The 26,590-nt window shown below is 38.0% G+C and overlaps 1 protein-coding gene across 10 annotated transcripts in view; it reads right to left on the bottom strand.

Moving 5' to 3' along the window:
- Nucleotides 1-26,590, bottom strand: part of CEP170 (centrosomal protein 170) — a 124,607-nt gene that overhangs the window by 69,933 nt on the left and 28,084 nt on the right. For all 10 annotated transcript variants that reach the window (XM_059412511.1, XM_059412517.1, XM_059412515.1 and 7 more), the window contains exons 2-3: nt 19,687-19,832; nt 6,480-6,569 (exon numbers count right to left, since the gene is read on the bottom strand). In XM_059412511.1, the coding sequence (XP_059268494.1) occupies nt 6,480-6,569; nt 19,687-19,791 (195 nt within the window). In that variant the 5' untranslated portion in view covers nt 19,792-19,832. The remainder of the gene's footprint in view (nt 1-6,479; nt 6,570-19,686; nt 19,833-26,590) is intronic.

Raw genomic sequence — 26,590 nt, forward strand, 5'->3', positions numbered from 1 at the left:
AGCACAGGACTAGGACGACGACGCAGTACACTGCCACTGCTGCTGCGACCTTCACTGTCCTTACTGCATTGCCCACAACACAGCACCGTCTCTCCAGCAAGATGTGACACATCTGGAGACACTATCTTTGTTCTTCTCTTTTACAAGCTAATAAAGAGCACCACTGAGGATCCAGAATTTCTTGCTTAACATCCATAAAGACAGAGAGAAGAAAATAGGAAGATATACCACAATTGTAAGTTGAACACAAAGAGACAACAGAGCTCTAGACTATGTAACAGTAATAAAACTGGTAATAATGTAGCAAAATATCAGACCACGAGTCTTCAGATAAACATTAATCCTGGATGAATTTTCTCTAATGCAAGAAGTGGTGAGAGAAGGCTGTTTTCAAGGACAAAAAGGAAAGAGGGTATTTTTCTTTCATTTTTTGATGTTCGTTTTCCAACACTTGATTTAGTTTCTAAGTGGACGAATGCCCAAGGCAGGTATCTCTACAAAGCTAACTAGAGGGAAGATGACATAGAAAGAAATAAAATTACTAGTCTTCTGTTAGTAAGTCTAAAACTAAGAAATGTTTTGCAAGATAGCAAACATATTACAGAAGACAGCTATCATCTAAATAAGATTGTAAGCAGTCAAAGCCTTAAAAATAATGCACTCTGATAATACAATGCAAGAAGAACTAGAAATAATGATAATCTGAAAGAGCTAGAAATGTATTGAAATCTGAAACCAACACTTATAAAATGGATATATAACCCAGGTATCCCTGGACAACTGATGAACAATACCTGTTTTATATATTATGCACCTTTGAAAATCAGGAAAATAAGAAATAAAAATTTGAGTTTGTCAGGATTAATTTTTTATGAAAATTTCAATTGTTTCTTATTATCCTTTTATCCTTCTGCAAATTACTGGTAAAAAGACTTACAGATTCAACTAGACACAGATGGTGATGATTATTTTTCCTGGCACACTAGAAGTTAAAGCCTTAGAATTTGCTAGATTCACAAAACACAGAACACTGTTATACTAATTGCCCAGAATGAAGATATTATATAAATATCCAAGTTTTTCTCTAATGAGCTAAAACTTGAAAAATCACTTTTTCTTTTTGAGTTCCATTCTTTAAATCTTCTATTTGATTGGATTTGAGATGGCCAGGACACCCTATTCGGGAAAGCTCCCCCTATGGTGAGGAAGGTTTGAAGGATACTGAGTAACATATCGTAAAATATATAAGGAAATTATGTTACTGTGGTCATATACTCAAATTCCTATGCATAACTGACACTTTGTAATATGTCATGGAGTATCAGTTGCAAATCTGTAGAAAAGTTAGAAGTTATGATCCTAATTCCAAGCACAGATACATGGAGACAGTGGGGTACTGCTAAAACGTGGGATAATCTCTTACTATGATTTATGAGTAATCCTAAAACACAAGCTTCCAACATCCGTCACAGAAAGGCTGAGATGTTAATACAAAGAAAATTCAAAGGCTTCAGGCATTTGTAAATTAATTTCACATTCATTTCCCAAATGAACATTTTGGAGTGTTTGAAAAGTTACACCTTGAGTTTCCCAAAATGTTCTAAGTATAATTACAAAATAGAAGGGCTGAGGAAAATGATAGAAAAGTAAAGAGAAGAATAAAGGAAAGCATTAATTCACTGAAGTCTGGTATGCAGAAGACAAGCAATTAGGTTCACTGTGTCAGAGGAATGCCACCACAGCTCTTGGCCACTTTCACTTAAAAATGTCTTAACCTAATAAATGAAACAAGATGGGATTGGGAGGGAGACAAACCATAAGTGACTCTTAATCTCACAAAACAAACTGAGGGTTGCTGGGGGGAGGGGTTTTGGGAGAAGGGGGTGGGATTATGGACATTGGGGAGGGTATGTGCTTTGGTGAGTGCTGTGAAGTGTGTAAACCTGGTGATTCACAGACCTGTACCCCTGGTGATAAAAATATATGTTTATAAAAAATAAAAAATTTTATTAAAAAAAAAGTCTTAACCTAAAATACCGTTTCTACTCAAAAGGCCTAAGATGGTCAATCAGATCCACGTAAAGCTTAAGACTGCTCAAATCTCTTAATGACGCACCTACTACGTGTCTGACGTATATATTAGGTAGGTACTGCCAAAAATCAAGGAACGTAATTTTAACATGCTGGCATTTATGGCAGAAATATTCCCTGAGGTCTAAAAAGTCTTAGGGAGGGGCGCCTGGGTGGCTCAGTGAGTTAAAGCCTCTGCCTTTGGCTCGGGTCATGATCCCAGGGTCCTGGGATTGAGCCCCACATTGGGCTCTCTGCTCAGAGAAGCAGGGTCCCCGCTTCTTTCTCTCTCTCTCTGCCTGCCTCTCTGCCCACTTGTGATCTCTCTGTCAAATAAATAAATAAAATCTTAAAAATAAATAAATAAATAAATAAATAAAAAGGCTTAGGAAATAGGAGCCAGACCCAAAGTTTCAGCATACAAAAATGCAAGTGAGAATCTCTGAAGGGAAGAAGTCTCCTGACAGTCTAAGACTGTAGAACAAAGAGAGAAAATTCCAAAGAGCAAAAGGAAATAAATAAATAATGAGGCATTTTACTAAGTTGAACATGGGGAAAACAGGTTTTGTTTCTTCTGTCAGCGAACCGGACCACACCTCTGCCTTGCAGGTGCAACAGGTTCGGACAACAAGGCGCGGAGAAGGAAGTTAACAAACAGGATCTCCGAGTTCAGAAGCAGAATGCTGGGATTCAAATTCGGGTCTCCCTTAACTACAAATCCCATGTTCTCTCCGTCTCAAGGAAGCCTGGGTGTCCACGCCAGGCCAGCTCTTCAAACTGCCTCTTCCAAACCACTGACTTACAGAAGCAAAGCAAACTAGATAAATATCTCTTTAATTCACGTACAACCAGACTGCAGAGTTGATTGTCTAAACCCTTTAACCACTGTGTATTAACTTAATGCTCTGGGAAATCCGAACAGAGTGCGTGGCCAGGGGCACGACCCCCTCAATCACATTGCCAGGGACAAAAGTCACCTCTTTTCCCCGATAGCTTCTCCTCTAGGCCACCCTGGTCTGACGCGGACAGTAACCCCAGCGTGAAAAGGGGACGCGGCAGCAGACGCTGGGACCCAGCGAGCTAAGGGCCAGCCTAGCAACAGAAGCCACATGTGGACCGGGAGGGAGTGGGACAGCACAGGCCATCGTGGCTCTCAGAGGGGCAAGTGCTCGGGTGGAAGAGGCAGGAAGAACTGAAGGCAAACGAGGGCTTTCACAGAAAGAGGCTTCAAGGGGCCCGCAGGGAAATGGGCCCTGATAAGCGCGTCAGCTACCAAATCCGACCCGGCCTCCTCAGGCGGAGCAATCTCCTGCCTGGTGGCAGCAACATCAAGTGTGGATCTAGGTCCCTTGGGAGTATATTTTAGGGTAGGACAAAAGGGAGGAGTGAAAATGGTCAGAGCTCGAGTTATTTATAAGTTGGGGTTAGCTGGTAAATGCTTTTAAAAATACATAGCAGTGGCTTCACTGAAAAGTATGTAGGCCACAGGGTGCTAAATTTGTTTTAACTGCTCTTCTTATCGTAACACCGTCGCCACCGTGACTACCACTTCCTGAAGGCTGACTATGTGCTGTCTAATCATTTACAGTTAGGAACCCACTGTAGCTTCACAACAACCTGAGCGGAGTACCGTTTTGCTGTGAACATTTAAGAATACTGAGGAACAGAAAAATTAGGTAACCTGTGTACGGTTACACCACTGGCATCACTACTGGTAAGAATTCAAGCTGGACTCATAACCACCACACTTCTGAAATTACTACTTTTAACCTGATGCTCAAATTTCTAGAATTATATGAATTTTAAGAGTAAACAGGTTCTGAGTAATAGTTGCTCATGGATATGGCGCCTGACAGGTAGGAGTTCACAATTCTGCTCTGGCATATGTCTTAGGCTGTCATGTGGGGAACAGCACAGCTCGCTGTCATTCGTGCGATGCTCTCCAGCTCCGCACCGGGTACACACTTACTAGTACTGTCACATGTCATCTCTGTAACAACACTACAGAGCAAGAATTATCATTTCATTATTTTAAAGCTAAAGCAAGGGGACGGAATTTTTCATGGAGTCTTCATACTGACAAACTCATTACATCCTCCCACAACTCTGGGAACTAAAAGGAAGATGTACAAGGAAGCTAAATTGCACAGAGAGTATGTGATTTTCCCCAGATTTACCAATGGTAAATTACAAACTGAAATTCAAATCCAGGTCTTGATTTCGAGTTCAAAATGCAAATGTTGCTCTCTAGGAGTTATTATCTTTCACAGAACTACTGAATATAAAATCAAATTAAGAGAAAGGTCAACCCAGGAAAACTTCTAAGTTAGTATTTCACCTGATTTTTTGGTAACCAACACCAAATAATTTTTATATTTGATCACAGCCTTTTAAAAGAATAAAACACCATGATGTAATCCTTACTTATTATTTTCCAAGATAATAATGTAAAGACACCTACGACCACACTGTGGTGGAGACGAAAATTTTTAGGCTTAAAACCAGAATGTAACATTTTAGTTAAAATTTAGTCCACATAGGGATGCTTGGGTGGCTCAGTTGGTTAAGCGGCTGCCTTCGGCTCAGGTCATGATCCCAGCATCCTGGGATCGAGTCCCACATCAGGCTCCTTGCTTGGCAGGGAGCTTGCTTCTCCCTCTGCCTCTAGCCTGCTACTCTGTCTGCCTGTGCTTGCGCTCTTCTCTCTCTCTAACAAATAAATAAAAAAATCTAAAAAAAAAAAAAAATTTAGTCCACATATGCAAGTAGATTAAAATTTTTCTCTATAAATTCCTAGATATAGAAAATAAAGGTAAACTGCATTCAAAAAAGGTTTACCGTGTTCATGCACTGTGCAGAACTCTGAGCAAAGGCTCAGGAACCATTCTGGAGCTCGCGATCCAGCACAGTGACAGGTAAGTAACAGTAGATATAATACAAGGCTGATAAAGCACCCCAAAACGAGATTAAAACAAAAGTTTACAGGTGTGGAGAAGCAAGAAAGTAATTCTGCTAACAGGAGCTGGGAATCAAAACAGCACACTTACCTGTCGCATGTTAAAATGAAAGGCAAACCAGGGTTTTCTACCCACAACGGTAAGAAATGGTTTCTACCCAGGCTGCCTCGCTCTCTGCTTTGATCTGCCCACCAGGTCCATAACATCAGCAAGTTACTATTCCTAAATGATTCTCCTTTGTTCCTGCCCTTCAGGGAGAAGTGGAATGTGGGTTTAAGTACAACTTGTGTAAATGACAAGGTAGATGGAAGAAATACGAGGCTGAAGAAAATCTAACAAATTATTTTGAGAAGGAGACAGCAGGGGAGCTACTGTTCCCCTGGAGGTACGGCAGGCAAAGCAGGAACCCGCAAATGAGTGATATCAAATGTGAGCCATTTCAGTTCCAACCTGAAGTACTGAGACTTAATTCTGTGTGCCATGAGAAACAAACAAAGGCTTGAGAAAAAACTAGCAGAAAAACAAGGTATGTCAAAGACTAAATATCAGTCTTTCAGTAGCAGGCCAATTCAGAATGAGAAAAAAATGTTTCACGGTAATTGCCAAATTTCTGCATATGTTTTTCCATATAATGTTTAATGTATATTTTGAAAAGCAATAGCAGTTTGCAGCAGTTGGGATACATTTAGTTTCTGTTAAATTCACTTTAACAATTTCAAAAGCACAGCTATGGAAAAATGTTGCATTTGGTTATGTTAGCAGAACCATAAGAAAATTGAGAAAAAATAAGAAATTATTCAATACTTTAGCATTCTCTTATTCTATGGCTCCTTATATTCTGACAATGTGGAAAAATCAAATGAAGTATTTCAAAAAAACTCACTGTAGTAACACAAAAATATCTTCGAAGTAGGAATACAAAAAAAAAAAAAAAGCAATAATGAATACTGGTGTTTAAAACACATGCCATATTTTTAAGGTAAATGGACGTGTTTCACGTCCTTTTTACTCTAGTATAGAAAGTTCTCCACCATCTGGCATCAAACCATGTTTTCACCTTTTTTCCCAAGTTACCCTATACTTCTCTGTCTCCCAAGAGTGCTTTTTTCCCTAACTGCCATGGCTTTCCACTATTTTCCCACATATAAATTCAAGCCATCCGGTGAAGTCAACTTTCATCTCATCTCCTTAAAGAAATCTTTTCCAGCCATTATGAATAATAACAACCAACAGCCTTCTGAATTCCTGTATTTACTGCCAATTCAGTTTCTTGAGAATGGGCTAGTTCCATTTTCTTCCATATGGTCCCCAAAGTGCTATGTACCTAGTAAACCTTTTAAGAGTAAAATACAAACTAAAGGAAGAGAACACAAACAGCAAATATAATCTGATTTGTCTTTTTACAATATTAAAAAAATATTCAAGTAAGACAAAAAGAAAATCTTAACTTACCCCATTCAGGCTGCCCAAATCTTTCACCAAATGTTCATCTGTAGAGGCGTCATAATTGATTACAGCATGTTGCTTATCCACACTACGAGACTGAAAGGAATTTTTCTGAGTTAGGAAATACAAGAAAATACCAGGATAAAGAACAAACACAAAGATTTTTCACTAGATACCTTATATTAATAGGACAATAGATAAATATAGAGAAATACCAAAATGAAAATGGATTAAATAAGATTTAAACTGTGTTACTATGCAACACAAATTTGGCATCACTCCCCAAGTAGAAAGCAGCCAAGATTTGAAGATTCTTTTCTATGAAATTCACACATTTGACTTTTGAAAGAATTAAAATCAGGTGATTTTGCTGAATGCATCAAATGACAATTTTTTCTTATAATTCAAAACTGTTACATGGAAGTCATGAGAATTACAATTTTATGATGTTTTATGTATCTTACTGTTTAAAAAAAAAACTACCCTACAGGATTTTCTTCTTTTGATATTGAAGATTACAGTGTAAATTATATAAGGAATCCAAAGACTTAGAGAAAAGGAACACAATGTGATAACGTTCTTGAACAAAATTATCCTCACTTAAAATATGGGTCCTAAAACTAGAATTCAAGGGGAAGTTCTAAGAGGGACAGAGGTAAAAAGTCAAAAAAAAAAAAAAAAAAAGGAATTAGAATAGCAAAGTACTGAAAATCGGTTTTCAGTCTCTCTTCAAGTACGTAGCACGCACACATGCCTGCGTGCTCCGGAGCTTGGGGAATTGTCTGGAGACGGAAGCACCTGAGAGAGGAACTGTATACAAGCCTGTGGAAACTTTCACTGAAAGAAAATATCCACATAGTGACAAGAAGAAACAGTCTGAGAACCACACCAGATGTGAACTCAGTAACACTGAGGGCTACTACGGGAACCTGGGTAAATGAAACGCAAAAAAAGTATCCCAAATGGGGAGAGACATAACTTCCAGTTTCCAGTCCAACATGAAAAGAGTGTGCAAGTCATCAGTCCCATCCTTACAACAAGAAGAAAGACACACCAATGGAAAATCAAAAACTAATCTTAGTTTTTTCAGAGCACTGAGGTCATAAGGTCAATTAGCACCCTGAAAAGTAGGGAGAGAGGTGAACACAGAGAATCACCGCTTCCTGAAAACGGAGACCATGGCTGCAAGCCAGCAAGGCAGGAAAACCCAAGGGTAACGTGAGTAACTGTGAGACATGAATGCCAACTCACTCGCAAGATAAAAGCTCCTAGGGGCACAGCCTTGGGGGACACCACTCTCTGAGGAGTTTTCTGAGTTTCACTTCCAGAAGCCCCATAAGAATGTCAGGGTGAGGACTGGAGAAAGTCTTCTGGTGTCCCCTTAGTGTGAGGGTCAAAGTAACCATTCTGAAATAGACCCAGAACATTCTGTGGTCTCCAACAACCTGTCCTCAAGGAAGACTCTTTTACCATCCCACCAATGTGGGATTTACCAGAGCCTAATTGACATGCTAGAATGGGAAGACTGAACTTCAGTGTCCTCTAGCCTTCCAAAAAAGAGCTGAGATGTACCTGTGACGGTCATGACCCCACAAAAAGTCTGAGGACTAGTCTAAGCATTATAGTACGCTTCCTCTCCCTCCCAATCTTACCATTACACTCACAGGGGAGATTACAATGGGAAACACTGCTGAACTCAGATTATTTAATAAAGGATCTCTAAGGAAACTCAGAAACCACTGGAGACGAAAACAAGGACACCAGAGGAAATGTTAACCTCTGATACTGTCAGCTACAGACAAGAGTGAACAGAGCCTGACTCCTAGCCCCATCAACAGAACGAGGTCAGCAACTAGTAAAGCAATACCAATGTAAATCCTAGTTGAAATGATCCTTTCCAAATAAATAACACTGAAATGAAAAGCTCCTTCCTCTGTTAGTTTCAACTGCATATTGAAAAAGTTGGGGTCATCTGTCTAACATTAGAAACAAACAGTGTTGACTTCAAACAATCTTCCAAAAACACCTACACATTCATCATACATACGATCTTCGCAACACAAAGTTTTAAAAGTTGCTTTTGGGTTGGTTTTCTCTGAAACCTCAGGTTCCCTAGGACAGACTGAAGAGCACCTTTCTGTGTCGTAGGATCACTGCCACTTCTCTGCAGAAACCCACTGCAACGGTAACCACTACGAAACATTTGCTTTCAATCTAAAAGTTACTTAAACTTCATGCCAGTTTCTCTTGTCACGTTTTAAGTTATTGCTCTGTTTAATGAAGTACAAAATTCAGTTATTACAGTGACAAAAGAAGCACAAGTAGCACCATCAGGAAAACAATTCCTCCTTCCTATGTATTTAATTAGTCTGTGGAATAAAAATCTCTGCCTGCTGTAAGGCAAGTGAGACTGCAGGTCCACATAGGCTCTTAATGACCTCGAACGAATCATCATAAATAATCTGTGAAAAAAGAGACAGAGAAGGAGCTCAAGTCCTTAGAATGGTGACCTGAAATTCAAGCGGAAAAATCTAAGTGAAAGCTGAGAAAAGAAAAATCACACAGGAAAGGGAGTTACTGTTAGCTTTGGAAAACAGGCCAAGTGGCTGCGTCTGGAGTCAGGGAACCGCAGCATTCGAGGGACCGGTCAGCACACAGCAGAGATGAGAAAGACGGTTCAAGGAGGAAACAGTCAGGAGACGCCACTTAACTAAGTGAACAACTTGCCAGAACCCGGAAAATCCTGAACCTGATATACACCTTGCCCTCAAACTGTGTATGGGGGTAGCTACGTTCAAGAACACCTCCCGTGGAACATAGAGCAAACCTAAGACACCAGGAGACAGCAGAGTCCACTGAGTTCAGACGCCATTGCAAGCCTGGGGGCTGGGAGTGGAGGAGTGAGGATGCTATCTGGGGTCAGAGAAAGCATTTTGTTTGTTTACGGTTTATTTATTTATTTGAGAGAGAGTGCACATGCACATGCATTAAGCAGGGCTGGGGACAGACAGAATCTTCAATCAGATTCTGGGCTAAGCACGGAGCCCAACGTGGGGCTGATTTCAGGGTTAACTGACTAAGCCACCAGACGCCCCTGTTTGTTTTGAAATAAAGAGGGCAATAATGTTCTGAGAAGACCAGGCTTATGAACTCAGGGCAAGAGCGATCATCAGTTTAAAACTCACAGAACAAGTTACACAGTTTGTGTAACTCTTTAACAGCCAATGAAAGAAAGCAAATAAAAATTTCTGCATTTAGTTAACTGCTGTTTTCAAGGTTGTGGTATATTTCAGCACCCATCAGAGAAACTCAGCAGAAAACCAAGATTATAGAGCATAATACAGCTAGAGAGTTGTCCAGAAAAACTGAAGGAATAAGGAAGATCCGCTACTTACATCTAACCATGTAAGTACTGATTAATCCATTTCCATTTCCAGATAGCAGAGTCACATTTTCTCTAGATTACACTGCCAGGAGAAGGTATATTACAACTTAATTTTTACAACCCATTTGGACATTTCAATGCAAATCTAATAATTTCTCAAACATATAATTTTAAACCCTGACAAAGGCCGCTAAATTTATCAAGTTTCTGGTTCTAAAGGGAAAATCTTAGCCGAGGTGTAAACTATGAAGATTGTCATTTTTCTTTTAAGATTTTATTTATTTATTTGACAGAGAGAGATCACAAGTAGGCAGAAAGGCAGGCAGAAAGAGAGAGAGGAGGAAGCAGGCTCTCTGCTCAGCAGGGAGCCCGATGCGGGACTCAATCCCAGGACCCTGAGATCATGACCTGAGCTGAAGGCAGTGGCTTAACCCACTGAGCCACCCAGGCGCCCCCGAAGATTGTCATATTTTACCAGTTCTCTTATTCTTGTCACTTTAAGCCTCCAGTAAGAATGCAAGAGTCCTAAAGCCCTTCCTCATCACAAGAAAAAAAAATTTTTTTTCTGCGTCTCTGTACGGGAACAGATATTAACTGCACTTATTCTGGTGATCACTTTTCAAATATACAAAGAGTCAACCACTTTTGTCCACTTGAAACTAATATAATGTTGTAAGTCAATTATATATATCAATTTTTTAAAATGCAGGACTCTCGAGTCACTGGCTCCTTACAGAGAACACCCAGAGGAGTGGAAAGAACACTGTTCCTTGTGATTTTTACTTTCTAGAAAGACTCTTCCCGAGGCCCTGCACTGCACTCTAGAGAATCCACCTCACCCGAAACTCCTCTTCATTCTCAAACTCTCACAGATGGTTACCTCCTACTTCCTTTCTTTAACTGAAATCTGGCTCTCCCCGAGAGCACTATTTCTACCGCATTCCTTTAAAGTGGATGCCATCCTCCTAAATCCGACATTCTGCTGAGTTCAGAGATACAGAATGAATTCGTGCGGTTTACTATTACGGCTTTTGGGCCATTACTATCTCCCTTCAAGGAAAAGCCCTTCACTGTTTTGAAGTTCTGGTTATCCATCTATAGGTGGATACAAGTATACAAGTATTTATACAAGTACAAATATATATATATATATATATATATATATATATATATTATATATTTCTGTACACACACACACCCTTCCTAGATTACTGCAATCATCCATGGTCATTTTAACTTCTTTCCCCCTTTTTTTGAGTGAACTCTACCTCCAACGTGGACCTTGAACACATGCCCCAAAATCAAAGTCACATGCTCTACCAACTGGACCAGCCAGGCAGCCCTCATTCTAACTTTTTGACAGCAGTTTTGGAATAATGGTTGATAGTCTTCCTTCTCATTCAAATTTACTTCACCATGATTCATTTTAAACATCTATGTTGAGGGGCCCCTGGGTGGCTCAGCTGGCTGAAGCTCTGATTCTTGGTTTCAGCTCAGGTCATGCTCTCAGAGTCCATGATCAAGCCCTGCACTGGGGGGCACTGGTCTGTGCTCAGCAGGGATTCTGCCCCAAGACGGTCTCCCTCTGCCCCTCCCTCCGCTCACACACCCTCTCTCTTTCAAATAAATAAATATAATCTTTAAAAAATCTATGTAGACAACCCATATAAAACTCTAGCCTTCCCAACGTCCACAACCAAACTCCATACTCATGTCTTGGCAAACTGCTCCCCCTGCTAGATCTTACGCGAAACGGACTTCTCCCCTGGAATCTCAGCTGTGGTCTTTTTCTCCGTGACTACATTCACCTGTTCCTCCAGGTCTCTCACTTATTTATGATAATTTACTCTTATGTGACCTCAGTGCCCTGACTGCAGCAGGTCATCTCATACTCTGACCCCCTTCCTTTTCTACCAAGCGAGCATCCTCCTCCTCCTGACTTTACGTCCCTCCGCAACGCAGCCCCCCCCCCCCGCCCCACTTCCCCATCCTTCTAGCTCACGACTCCCACCTGCGACCTTCTGCTCAGAGTGAGTGCCCTGCTCAACTTCACATGTTACTTCCTGGTTTCTACTAAATATCTCAATCCGGATGTCCCTTCAGAACCTCAAACTCACTACTTTATTCCCCCCAAAAGCACACCTCCTGAAACTCTCATGTACTCCTCTGCCCAAAAGGCTAGGTCTGGGGCCCTTTCTCTCCCATCCCTCATTATGTAACTAGAAAGCGCACCCTAACTTTTCAGTCCCTCTCATAGTCTTCATTTCAAAGATTTCTTTCTTCTTTAGAACTTTACCTCGCTTTCTAGACTATTATCACCCACTAACTGCTTATAGCGATTCCGACCTCCAATTTCTGAGCAGCGATATAGATTAACCGTTTAAAGGGCAGGTGCTAGAGTCCAAAAGAACTGGTCGAGACATATGGCAACTGTGTGGCCTTGGTAAAAAGACTAGTATTTGCTTAATCATCTATAAAAAAGACAGACCATATCTCAGAGGTATCCTTTGTGAGGATAAAATGATATAAGGCATGGGAAGCACTTAAAAAAGGCAATATTCTGGGGCACCTGGGTGGCTCAGTGGGTTGGGGCCTCTGCCTTCGGCTCAGTTCATGGTCCCAGGGTTCTGGGATCGAGTCCCGCATAGGGCTCTCTGCTCAGCGGGAAGCCTGCTTCCTCCTCTCTCTCTGCCTGCCTCTCTGCCTGCTTGTGATCTCTGTCAAATAAAGAAATAAAATCTTAAAAAATAAAATAAAAGGGTAATATTCCCCTGTATAAAAACTCCTCAAGGTACTTACTGGCTAAGACAAAATATATAGTCTTTCATCTAGCACACAAGGCCTTCCAAGATGGGTTCTCTTCTAAAATCCCAGTCTTAATCTCTCAAAAAGTTTGCCTTCATCTCCTATATATAAATCACAAGAGACTATTTTATTTATAAATCATAAGGGATACTGAATGCCATGCTATCTTTAATACCATGCACTCAATCACATTCAAAACCTTCCAGAAACCATGTACTCATCTTTCAAGATTATTCAGCTCAAGCCATCTCCTCCATGAAGTCTTCCCAGATTTTTCATCTCCACATTTCCTTGCAGGTAGGACTGATCAATCTGTCTGCTGTGCTGCCCATATCAGACACATCACGGTTCCGTGCCATAGTGTCTGGACTGGTTTACATGCGTATCTCCTGTTACCAGCAATAAGCTGTCAAGGACAGGGAGACCCTACCTGTACACACATTGATCCCTTGGTAGCCAGCACGGGGCCAAGTGTACTGTAGATGCTTAGCATAGGTTCGTTAGAAAGGAAATACATGCTCTTTAGCCTAATAGAAGTACTCAACTTACAAAGTTCAGACCAGATTTTAAGAAACTTACAAACTGAGTGGCTTAAAACAACAGAACCACAACAAAACAAAAAAATTTTGGATCTCAAACAAGATAATTATGAAATCAGAAAATTCTGGAAAGTAAGAGTATTAAAATGAAGCAGTAACACTGTTATATTTAAGAAATACTTCCTTTTCTACAAAAAAACAAACAACGGAAAGCCTGATATCAAATAAGTCAAAACATAAAAAACAATTCTAGGCCAGGCACAGTGAAAAGCTAATTTTAACTAAAACTAACACATGATATGGTACAAATGACTACCTGCTACGTGTCACATATGCTTTGGGTATGAAATGGCTATTTTTTAACATTATTATTACTTCTTATATTACTTCTTTTTCCTACTAAAACACAGACATACATGGATACATAGGCTAAAAAAAAAAAAAACCAACCTAGAGAAAAAAAAAGACTGCTACTGTGTGTCATCACTGTTTTAAAATCTTTTTAAAAGACCCTATGGCTGACTCTTTAAAAGCTCAAACTGCATTTCTACAATCAGGGTAATTAATACACAGTGACTTATCTTCGCTGTGTGTCTCCAAAAGAAGATGAAAGTAAGTTACCTATGATATTCAAAACATATTCCATTATCCTCCTGGGGACTGTTCTTACACCACTGTGAAAGTTAATATATTAAAATTTTAAGTAAAATATAATTGTTACAGTTTGTCTTATGCACCAAGAGGGAAAAAAAATATGTTTCAGCTAGTAAATGGTATTTCTTAAAACACAGTAAAATTCAATTATTTAGTGCAATTATTAGCAAACTTTTCAAAATGCAACTCCGTTTGTATTTGGTAGTATCCCACATGTTGCAACAAAAGTTTAAACGTGTTTACTAGCAGGAGAAGTAAGTTAGCAAACCAGTTTTAGGTCATATACGTGCAGTAGCAGCTTAGTGGTGGAAGAGAAAAATCATGTGATTTTGAGCCAGTATTACCAAGACTCTGATACCAGCCTCCATGACTTAATGGTTATGTGATACTGGCCTTGTGACTAAGTCTTTCTGAATCTTAATTTTACCGTCTGTAAAACAGAAATGACCTCTCAGGAGACTGTTGAGAGGAACAACTAAAATGATGTCAGTGAACACTGAGAAATAGAAAGTACTATTTAAGTGCAAGGTACTTTTAATAGTAATGTTAATGTGAGTTACTCCAGACAAAATGTAATTCCCATCTAATAATTATACTTTACAGCTTTAATCCATGGCTAAGATTTGTTTTGCATAGTATGCCTTTATGAAACACAGCACAGTCATCTTTGTATAGCAAGACAAACGGGCATAGCAAGTCTACACGATTTGCTGGAGGCTTCCAGGATAAGTGCGAGAACTAATTCCAGAATCCTTTATTTAATCACCTACTCTTTAATATCCAGGCACATTTTCTTCTTGATGATCACATTCTTTAGACTACCTTTTTTGGAATGAGATGAAATAACAAACCCCATAAAACTAAAAAAATGTATTTTCTGTCATAACATAACAAAGAATTTTTAAGTGTAATCAAATAGGCTATATAACCTTATGGATCATTTATTTCCCTTATGCTTTGGGTTTAAGCCATATGATCACCATAGATCAGCAAATCTATTTGTAGCTGAAATCTTTACAGGTAAGAAACTACTTAAAATTATTCACAGGCAGAGATTTTGAAACCTAACAACGGGTTTCCTATACACTAAAAATAGAGGGTTTTAAGCCATAAATGTAGACTTAGATCAACCAAATTTGTAAAGCTCTTCTTTTATTTACTCATTAAAAAACAATCAAATATTAGCTATTGGCACTTCAAACAATTTTAATTATCACACTGACTGACCTAACAATGCAGAACCACTGAGGCTGTGTAAAGCCTTTAAAAGGAAAACACAATTTCATCAACTCCAGAGCACTAATCTTTCAAAACAAATACATTTTGCATTTATAAACACAAAACTCTTCACTCTTGCAATACTATAATCCATATATGAACTAAGCTTATTTCATTTTTCAAAAATGATATAAAAACAGTAAGTTTTAAAAACCATTAATTCTACTACAATACTAGGAAGGATTAAATTAATATTAAACCACTTAAAAACTAAATACAATTTGCAAATATTTATTCTTACTTTGATATACAAGATACCCTTCAGTGCTATGAGAGTACTACTAATTTGTAGCACTGATTCAGACTCCACATAACCAGCAGGCCAATCTACTCATGGACCTCTCTCGGAGAATCCACTGTGTCTAGGACACGGCTAAAAACAACATGCTGTTCAGTAAAGGGCAGAAGTATCTTTAAGGGTGGAGACTGAGGAACAGGTCAAACTGCTTTTTTCCTTGCCTGATCACAGAATTCCCTTATCTCCTTTACAATCCATTTAAAAATTAGGAAATAAAGCACAAATAAAAAGTTAAGCCTAGGATACCCATATCATAAACATTTATGAAATTAAAATAAAAATATTATTTTAAGTTTTGACAGCACTTTAATACCGACAAATCAATTAAATCATTTCTGCTCATTAAAATAATACTAATTTTTACTTTAAGTTTGTTATAAAGGCAATATGAATCAACTGAATCAATTCAAAGATAGTTTAAAATTCTATTGCCATTGATTTCCTTTTTTTCATTGTGGTGATATATATATGATAAATGCGTAACATAATATCTGCCATTTTAAACATTTGTAAGTATACAATTCAGGGGAATTAGTTAAATTCACAATGTTGTATACCACCATCTATTTCCAAAATTTTTTTTATTACCTCAAACAGAAATTCTGTAACTCTTAGGCAGTAACTGCCCAAACCTCTTTTCTCCAGCCCGGTTACTGCTAACCCTCTTTATGTATATGAATTTAGCTATCCTAGCTATTTTCAAAGAGAGAAATCATGTAGTATTTGTCCTTTGTGTCTGGTTTATTTCACATAGCATACTGTTTTCCAAGTTCATTTCTGTTGCAGCATGTATGAGAACGTCATTCCTTTACATAACTGCATAACAATCCATTCCATGTACACACTGCATTTAGTTTATCCATTCACTTGTGACCAGACGCTTGGGCTATTTTCACCTTTTGGCTGTTGCAAATAACAAATGCTATAATCCACACTGACACATAAGCATCTGTTTAAGACCCTGCGCACAATTACTGTGGGTATATGTCTAAAAATGGAACTGCTGGTCATATGGTAATTCTATGTTCAGCTTTTTGAGGAACCACTAGAAGCTATTTCCTTCAGTAGCGACACCATTCTACACTCCCACCAGCAACATACAAGAATTTCAATTTCTCTACATGTTCACAGACATTTATTTTCCTGTTTTAAAAAAATTACAGCCATCTTAGTAGATGTGAAGTGCTATCTCATTGTGGTTTTGACTGGCATTTCTTAACGACAAATGATGTCGAGCATCTTCTTTTCATGCTTACTGGGCATTTTTACATCTTCTTTGGAGAAATGTCTAGTCAAGTCTCTTGCCCATTTTTTAAGTGTGCTGCTTGTCTTTCTGTTGTTGAGTTGTAGGAATTCTTCATATATTCTGGATATGACACCTTTAAACGATACATGCAATTTTGCAAATATTTTCTCCCACTCTTTACTCTGTTGGTAGTGTCCTTTGATACACAAGTTTTTAATTTTAATGAAGTCTCATTTATCTACTTTTTCTTTTGTGGCTGGTGCTACTGGTGTCATATCTAAGAATCCACTGCCAAATCCAAGGTTATGATGACTCATCCCTATTTTTTCTTCTAAGAGTTTTATGGCTGTAGCTCTTAAATTTAGGTCATTGATCTATTTTGGTTAAATTTTATATTTGATGTGTGGCAGGGGTCCAACTTCACTCTTTTATAGTGGAAATCCCGGTGTCCTAAGCCTCATCTGCCAAAGAAATTACTCTTTCCTCCACTGAATGAACTAACCACCCTTCTAAATCCTCAGCCTGCCACTGTAATAGTTTGTGGGTGCCGTAACAAAGTGTCGCAGAGGTGACTTAAAACAACGCAAGTTTACCTTCTTGTAGTCTAGACTCAAAAAATCCAAAATCAAGCTGTGGGCTGGGTCATATTTCCTCCAACGCTTCTAGGAGAGGATCTCTTCTTTCCTTGCCTCTTCTGGCTTCTGGTGGACTCAGGTGTTCTGGGTTTCTGGTAGCCTAACTGTAATCTCTGCTTCTGTCTTTACATAGCTATTCTCCCTCTGTCTTTTCCTTTCCTTATGAGGACCTCAAGTCACATTAGTTTAGAGTCCATCTTAATGACTTTTTCTTAACTTGACTACATTCTCAAAGACTTTATTTCCAAATAAGGTCACATCCACAGGTATGGAAGATTAGGACTTCAGTATATCTTTTTTGGGGGGAAACAATTCAAGTCACAACAGCCACAGATATAGAGGGGTTTATTTCCAGACTCTATTCTATTCCATATTCACTTGTCCATATGTCTACTTTTATGTAAGCCAGCATCACTAGCTTTGTAGTAAGTTTTGAAAGCTTTTTCAAGATTGTTTGATCATTTTTTAAATTTTGCCAGACTGTGCCAAACTTAGCCAAACTCTTTAGAAACAAAACATCTTTTACTATGGATATTTCTGTATTCCTAAACATTTCTTGGGACTTTCTTATGGGGTATAGTTAAGTTACTTGAAAAGAGTATGACCCTTTTGGGTCCAGCTTTTCAGATTTAGATGAGGGTAGAACTCAGTCTATGGTAAATTATTCCCCCCTATTGAGGGCATAGACACCAATGCCTTGTGAATCATGACGTTTACCAGTCTGGCTGTCAAGACAGGCACCATTCCTGACTATGTTATTGCCCAGCACTATCAACTCTAATTCCTTTTAGTGCTTCTCCCCCACTTTATGGTTAGTTTCTCCATTATATATATAATGATCAGTAGTACTCAGCGGCATACTGGAGAATTACTCCTTCTTTGTGTACCTCCTTCCTCTCTGGTACTGTGTCCTGTGAACTCGAACTCACCTTGGTCTTCCTGGACTCACAGCTTCCTCCTTCTACCTGACAAACTATCAGACAACTTGGATTTGTCACACACGGTCCAGGAACAGACACCGTATCAGTCGTGTCTCTTAAGAGACTGGTCCTGCAAGACCCACAAAACCCATTCCCACAGTTCTTGGCTGGTTGATACAAATGCTACATAGAAAGCCCCTCTTCCACTCTCTGATAAATGAGCTCCCACTATCTGTGCCTAAGAGAGGGTCCAGTTCCAAGAAGCTGTTAGCCAAACCAAACGACTGCCTTTTTCTCAGTTGCCACTCTCAACACTCCCATCTTACTGAGAACCGCAGATAATCTCTGTACTATTATTCTATTTCTCATACTGAATTTGTTGATTTAAGGTGTCATTGTATATGCAACGTACTTGTATACTATACTTACTACACTCATATTCTATACTCACACAGCTGTGGAGTGGCTTTACTTTCACTGCCCCAGAACTGTAAAATAAGTTATCTAATTTTACAGTAAACATGTGTAACAGACAGACGCAAATTTGAGTTTTCTAGGAATAATGCAGGGTTTCTCAATCTCAGTACTATTTAGGGCCAGACACTTCCTTGTTCTATGTGTTTAGAGTGGGGGGAAAAATACACTGTACACTATAGGATGCTTAGCAGCACACTTGGCCTCTTGGCTTCTACCTACCAAATGTCCATAGCGACCACTTCCAACCTCCCACCACTTCTAATAATCAGTTATTGCCAAAAGCCCTTCGGGCAGGGGGAGACAGGACTTGCCCCAGTTAAGAACCACTGGGCTAACAGAATAAACAGTTCTACTCTTAAGTATTTGTTTATCATTCTTAACAACAAAAAAAGGAGGAAGAGTAAGGGGACAAAAACTTTATTCTAAACTGCAAGGGACCTGTTAAAATAACTAAATTCTCAAAAACCTGGAGATCCATTTTCTGCTAATTATCTTATGCAAACACAGCTTAAAAGTGTTTTAAAAGTAACTCCTTTATACATAATGCAATAAATACCATCAATATTTAATTATGCTTAAACTACTGAAAGGTATCATAATGAACATCTCGAAAAGAAGCAGAGAAACTAATTTTGGTATCACTGAAGCATCCATGATTAAAATTCAGTTGTGCTTCATGCTATGCTAATTTTATGAATTATTTACAAGTGTTATTTTTAAAGCATATAATGTGAAACATCTTACTTAAAAATAAACTTCTCTATTCTGAACTCTCATTTTTCAAAATTTATTCCCCAAGACTTAGAACTTATTTTTAGATGATTCAAGAGGGAGAAAATTAACTGGCAACTACAGTTAAAAGACAGAGAGCTAGAAAGTTCAACTCTATGTAGTGTTGTTCTCCAAAGGGGCAGAAGAATATTTTCTACCAGTTCCAAGTTTTGAATAGATACATCTAGAAGTTTTATGTAATTACCTGCAACATGAGCTCACAGTCATCTCTTCCAACGAAAATCATTTCTCGTGGCAGCCTGTGGCGAGTGCCTCCACTGCTCACCAAAAACCAGGATGTTAAGCTCATTTTCTGTTTAGCTTCTAAGTCTTTGGCAAAGCTACGTCATCCTACAGAGATATTAAAGAAAAACATACATTCAGATATTTTTAGCTTTAGTATTTATCCACCAAACAGTTTAAAGTTGACCTAAGAATAGAACTGCATTCATCATCTACTCATGGCTCAGTAAACAGACGGTCCAGAGGTCATCCGACATGACAAATTTACCAAATTCTCATTAGTAAAGTAAACACAGACTCCATTAAGAGTTCAATTAAAAAGGAAGACATCAGGCAATTAAGTAGTCAACTAATTCACATTTGTCATACTTCTGAAAGGCTTTGGACAGAGCTTATAAAGATCTATTAATTCTCAAGTAAGTGATCACATTATCATGTTAACCTGAGTAAATACTACCAATAGTATACAAATAAATGTCCGACTTATAAATGATTTGAGAAAGACTAAGTTCAAATGAATATTTTTGATATCTGATTAAGAACAATAAAAAACAAAGATATTGCTTCTCTGTCAACAAAGTGCAGACCACTGAAAGAACTTTCAAAAACATGCAATTTCAATTTCTCTGTCCTCATATGTACTTCACTTTCTTAGAACATTTTTCTAGAGTAGCAATTCTTAGGCTTTTGTTCTTGGTACCCATTTCACTCTTTTATTTTTAAATTTTTTTTTAGTACACCCCCCCTCTATATATATATATTAAAGATTTTATTTATCTATTTGACAGACAGAGAGAGAGAGAGACCATGCACTACAGCAGGGGTAGAGGGAGAGGAAGAAGCAGGCTCCCTGCTGAGCAGGAAGCAGGACATGTGACTCAATCCCAGGACCCTGGGCTCATGACCTAAGCCGAGGGCAGGTGCCTAACGGACTGAGCCACCAAGATACTCTATTTCTTTAAAATTTATTTACTTGACAGAGATAGAGCACATGCACAAGCAGGGGGAGCAGCAGAGGGAGAGGAAGAAGCAGACTCTCTACTGAGCAGTCAGACTGACATGGGGCTCAATCCCAGTACCCTGGGACCATGACCTGAGCCAAAGGCAGTTGCGTAACTGAGTCACCCATGCACCCCCATTCCACTTAAAAAACAAAACAAAGACCCCAAAGAGCATTTTGTTTGCATGGTTTATATATACTAACATTTACCTTAAAAAAGAAATGAAAACTGAAAAACTAGAACTTATCAATTCATTCAAAATAAACTAACATTTTAATGAAAAATATACTTCCAAAACAAAAATAATTAGGGCAAAGAGTAGCACTATTTTAATTTTTAAAAAATTTTTTAATGTCTAGCTTAATTGAAGATTTTTCTATTCGCTCTGCATTCAATCTGTTGCCACATATCGTTGAACCTGAAATATCTAAAGAAGGCCTGCCTTCATTCAAATAGTTAGAAAAGGGAAACTTATTATGTAGTTTTTTCAAATAACTATAGTTTTTTTCTTTGATACTACATCAAAACTTTGAAAGCTTCTTGAAATTTATTTACAATAAGAAATCTGAAACTTTTCATACTATGTTGCATGAAAATTCATCAACTTTGAAGGGATCTTTTAACATTATAAATTGGTCATGTGGAAAATACTGGTTCCCTGAGTTAACAGATCTTCTAAATAATGACCTATTCGTTATATTACTTAAAAGCATCACAGTTGTTGACTTCATCACCCATCTTCTCAGAAAAATCCTTAAGTATGAGGCAGCCGTGAGAATCATGGTGGCAGAATCAAGCTTTCTAAAATTCTCATTTTCTCTTGAAAGCTATAATTTTATAGGCAAAAAATACCACCCATTCTCTTCTTTGAGGTGACAGGCTTACTTTGTTTGCCAAATATTCAAGTCTACAAAACCATAAATATGTCTGTCAGTCACTGTGTCAAGTAAAAAGGCGTTCTATGAAGCAAGTGGGCAGTTCATAACTCGAAGGCGCTCTGTGAAACAAGTGGGCAGTTCACAACTCAAAGATGACACAAATTCTTCTCTTTGAGACAACCCTGGTACTTTGGTGTACAACATAAATGCTTTATGTGTCCTTCCAATTACTTGTACAGAATATTAAAAAGATGTGACTCCCATTTTAACCACATTATCAATGACATTCTTAAGTGAAACTGGCTTTTTCCCCCCCTTAATTCCAAACGCATGGCAGTGAAGGATACAATTACTATTACTATAGTTCAGCCTGGATCTACGCTAAGGAACCAGCAGCTTTAACCACCGATCTTTTTATACTATCAGTTCAGATGACAATACAATAAAGAAGGCAACTAATGTTTTAGATGTTCTTATGAAAATAGTTTTGACCCCCGACCTTTGAAATGGTTTTGGGAACTCCCAGAGGCCTGTGGACTGAGCTGTGCTAGAGAATGTGGCTATGTGATTCAGAATATAAACCTTAGTTAGAGTCAGACTGACAGATGAAGAATCTGACTCCTAGTTCTAACACTTTTTATTCTACATGACCTGGGGCAAGTTATTTATCTCCTGCCCCTTTGTTTACTCTTATCTAAAATGGGCATGATATTACCTACTCAAAGTTTTTTGTTAGAAATCAAAAAAACTATACATGTAAATATTTTTTCCCATGGAAATGGCACATTTTTTTACAATTTAATTAGAAGCAAACTATACTGTTGTGAACTGAAACATTCTGTACTAAGAACTAGATCTATATTAAAGCAAAATCCTGTAAGATACAAAATTTTGTTAAGGTAAAAATCCTATATATTATAAATTTATCAACACAGACACGAAACAATGGGTATCACCAGAACAGACAAACAGTCTTCTCTAAAGCCAAAACAATCATGTCTTAACTCACTTTCAGCTTATCAATTGATACAGTCAGTTTACATGGATTTTTCAATCTTTTATCCACCTTACTCCGTGCTGAAGCTGTTGTTAGTTTTTCATTGCCTATTCTTTGTCAAATTGGCTTTTAGCATTTCATGTGTACTTCCTGGCCAAGTCAATGGAGAATCAAAACAATTTCATCCAAGAAAAAACCCTCCAATCTAAATTTAGCATGTAAGTTGCATACTGCATTTGGAAACAAACAGAAGGACAATTTCAAAAGATGATATGAATAAGTAAGCCAACAGTTACACACTTATTTAAAGGAACTGAGAAAAGAAAAAGTACAGTAAGACATAATAAAAAGAAATGAAATTAGCCTAAACAGAGTCAACTGAAACAGTAGCACCAAACACAAGCAATAGAAACGATATAATATTTTCCAAATCAAAGAAGTTTTATGTAAGCATTATTTGTATACTATAAAAACACTAAAGTATTTAGACAATATCAAACAAGGTCATATTAATATCCAAATAAATGACATATAATTCTATCATACAAACATACAAACAATAACTACAGTTGACCCCTGAACAACATGAGCCTGAACTGCATGGATCTGCTTATATGTGGATTTTTTGAGAAATACAATACTGTAATCTTATTTTCTCTTTCTTATGATTTTCTCAATAGCATTTTTTTTTCTCTAGCTTAACTGTAGGAATACAACATATAATACATGTAGCATAAAAATACATGTTAACAGTTCATGTTATTGGGAAAGCTTCTGGTCAACAGTCGTTATTAGGAGCCATATTTTGGGGAAGTCAAAAATTACCCATGGATTTTTTTCAACTGTGTAGGGGATGGAACTCCTAACCCCTGCATTGTTTGTTCAGGAGTCAACTGCATGTAATTACATAAAATAATATGAAAATAGTGGCAATTCATATATTTTGTTTTGACTGTCAATGACACTTAAAAGGTAACTAAAGAGTAGGCATTTTCTGAAAAACAAAACTAAAAATCGTAATCCTCAAGATGAGGAGTATTAATTTACTGGAGGGGTGCAATGGCCTTGAGTCTTCTTCTACCTTCTCAACCACAGTTGGGAATGAGATACACCAAAAAGCTGCTGCGTTTCAATTATTTCTCTCCTTATCTAAGATAGTTTCTCACTAGTCCTTCAATTCCAATTATCTCTTCCTACTTGCTAAGTAATCCTGACATTCACACATGATAAAACTGAAACCTGTGAAGCCTCTACCTTCAGCTCAGGTCATAATCCCAGGGTCCTGGGATTGAGCCCCGCATCGGGCTCCCTGCTCGGCAGGGAGCCTGCTTTCCCCTTTCTCTCTGCCTGCCTCTCTGCCTACTTGTGATCTCTGTCAAATAAATAAATAAAATCTTAAAATTAAAAAAAACAACAACAACCCTGAAACCTGGTTGAAAGGCTGCTCAATGACCAAGACATAGGTTTCAGCTCAGTTCCTCTACGGGGAGGGGGAAAAGCCCATGGGTTCGACAACACGCCCAAGGTCTTGACAAGATGTGACAGCAGTTACACATTTCCTTGTAGGGTTTCCAAACGAGCCAGGAAAACATGTGTTTTGGAGTAGACGTTCTGATTTAAAACCCATGTCCCTCATGCTCTCTAAGTGACTCAAAATCCAAAAACGATAAAAAAAACAATAAATGTTTCTGGATTCCAGATATTTTACCTGTATCGAAAAAAAGAAAAAAAAAAAACACAGAGGGAGGATATCTAAAGACAAAATGAGACACAGATATAATGTCTTATAATACCTGGCATACAGGAAGCATCTAATTAATGTTCATTTCCTTTTCTCCCTTTCTTCCTAATCTTTTCTGCCAAATAATACCTTAACATCATAAATTGAGACTGGAACAATACCAACCAATCAACATTACTGAATATCTTCTATTTCAATGTAGTAAAAGTATTCAATTAAAGGAATATTTAGGAAAATATGTCATATGTCATAAAAATTATGACAATATAATGTAGCTTATGGGTTACTCATAAAATTAAAAGTGCTACAGTCTTTATTTCATATATATTTCAATTCAAGAAAAGTAAATTTAATAAATCAATGATTAAAATTCCTACAGCACTTTCTCAAAGCATGAAAGGCTTTCATTGGGATCTAAAGCCTGAATTATATACAGGATCACTGAGCTTTTTCTAAGACTGGAGCCATAGGCTTACATACTCAAATTCTACCGCAATCTATAATCTTTGCCCTGTGACTCTGCAAGTCTTCCCATTAGAGGTAGAGTATCTCTCTCACTCCCTAACTGTGGGCTCTGCCTCATGACTTTTGGCCAAAAGGATGATGTTAGTAGATGTGATGCAAGTAGAGTCTAAAACGTGCTCGGGAAATTGGCTTGCCCTCCTGCACGTCTGCTATCACCAAAAAAAGAACATGTCCTGGTCAGTCTATTTGCTCAAGATGAATGAGAGACATATGGAACAGACATGGACCTAACATACAATTTGAAGTCAGAAGGTCAATATATCATCTAACCCCCAGGTGAATGACAGATATAAGATATATGAGCAAAAAATAAAAATGATTGCTGTTTGAAGCCATTGAGACATGTGGGCTGATTTGCTTCACTACTGACTATAATGCACATTGATTATAATTTACTAAAATACAGTATCTTTTCATAAATACATTCATAGTCCAATACACCCATTTGAGTATTTTTAGAATATACAAATGAAATTTTTGTTTTTATTGTGTCTTCCCAATTTACTTTTTTCTTGATGTTTAACATTATTTGTATAATTAAACATAAGGGTGCTATATATTACAGACTTATAAATTACAGGTAACGCTCTCAGCTTTATCGTAACAAAGAACCAACAACTAGAAAATCCAGCAATGGAAGAAAATGCAAGCCCCCTTTTTGGGGGTGGTGGGGGAGGTCAACATCCTTAGTTTACTATTTTCCTCTCTGGAACATTCAGTTTAACACAGGAGACTCCTCCCATATCCCCCAATAATGGACATAATGGACATAAATGCACTGCTGATGTAGGAGCTAAACAAAGAAGTGGTTTAGCGGGTTTCACTGTTCTGGTTGCAGTTTTTACATATTAATCTCCTTGGTTAAGCAGAGCACTTCTACCCTGGAGAGCAATTTAATTCCTAAGCTACATAGGAGTATCACAAAAAAATGGAGGAACAGGAAACTCCAGGAATCCATCCATCCATCTAAATGACTACTGAACTCCTAAGAACTATCTGAAGTTAACTATTTGGGACTCTGGTGTCCAGTCAAAGAGGCTGTTAAAATTCAGTATTTTGCATGGTACCAGGTACCATCATCCTGATTTCCCATTCCAAAAGCTCCAAGAAGTAGCCTACAGCTAGCCTCTTGCATTTCTGGTGTGGCTCACTGGAGCCAGGATACATAATAAAGGCTCTGTCATCCAAATATTGGATTCTGTGCTCTGGCTGGTGATTGCTGTTTTTAATTGCTGAGCTTTTGGGCTGGCCATCGTAGCTTCAAGTTTTATGAGCTGAAGCATCTTTTAAGGAATTTGGAGAGTCAGTGTGTGCTTGTTGCTTTGTTTTCTTCCTCTTTTAGGAGCCAGGTACTTAAAGAAATCCTTAACAGATCACTGGCTGACCACAGAGACAACAGAATAGAAATTTCAGTAACCACACACAACAAGGAATACACACCTTGCAAAAACAGTTTGGAAGAGTAACAAACAGTTGGCTTTAGGGCTCAATAAGAAATATTCAGCAATCCCTAAGGAGTGGGATAATTAAATTTCCATATATATCACAATATGATACTTTAAATACCCGGTTCAATTCTCAAACTATATAGAGAGAGCAAGCAACAGAAAAACTTATTTGCAGGGGGAAAAATGGGCAGAAACCATCCCCGAGGAAACCCAGACATTTTAATTATTAGTCAAAAATGCTAAATCAACTGTGTTACATGACAAAGAACTAAAGGG

The sequence above is a fragment of the Mustela nigripes genome, chromosome 10, assembly GCF_022355385.1.
Source record: "Mustela nigripes isolate SB6536 chromosome 10, MUSNIG.SB6536, whole genome shotgun sequence".
NCBI lineage: Eukaryota > Metazoa > Chordata > Mammalia > Carnivora > Mustelidae > Mustela > Mustela nigripes.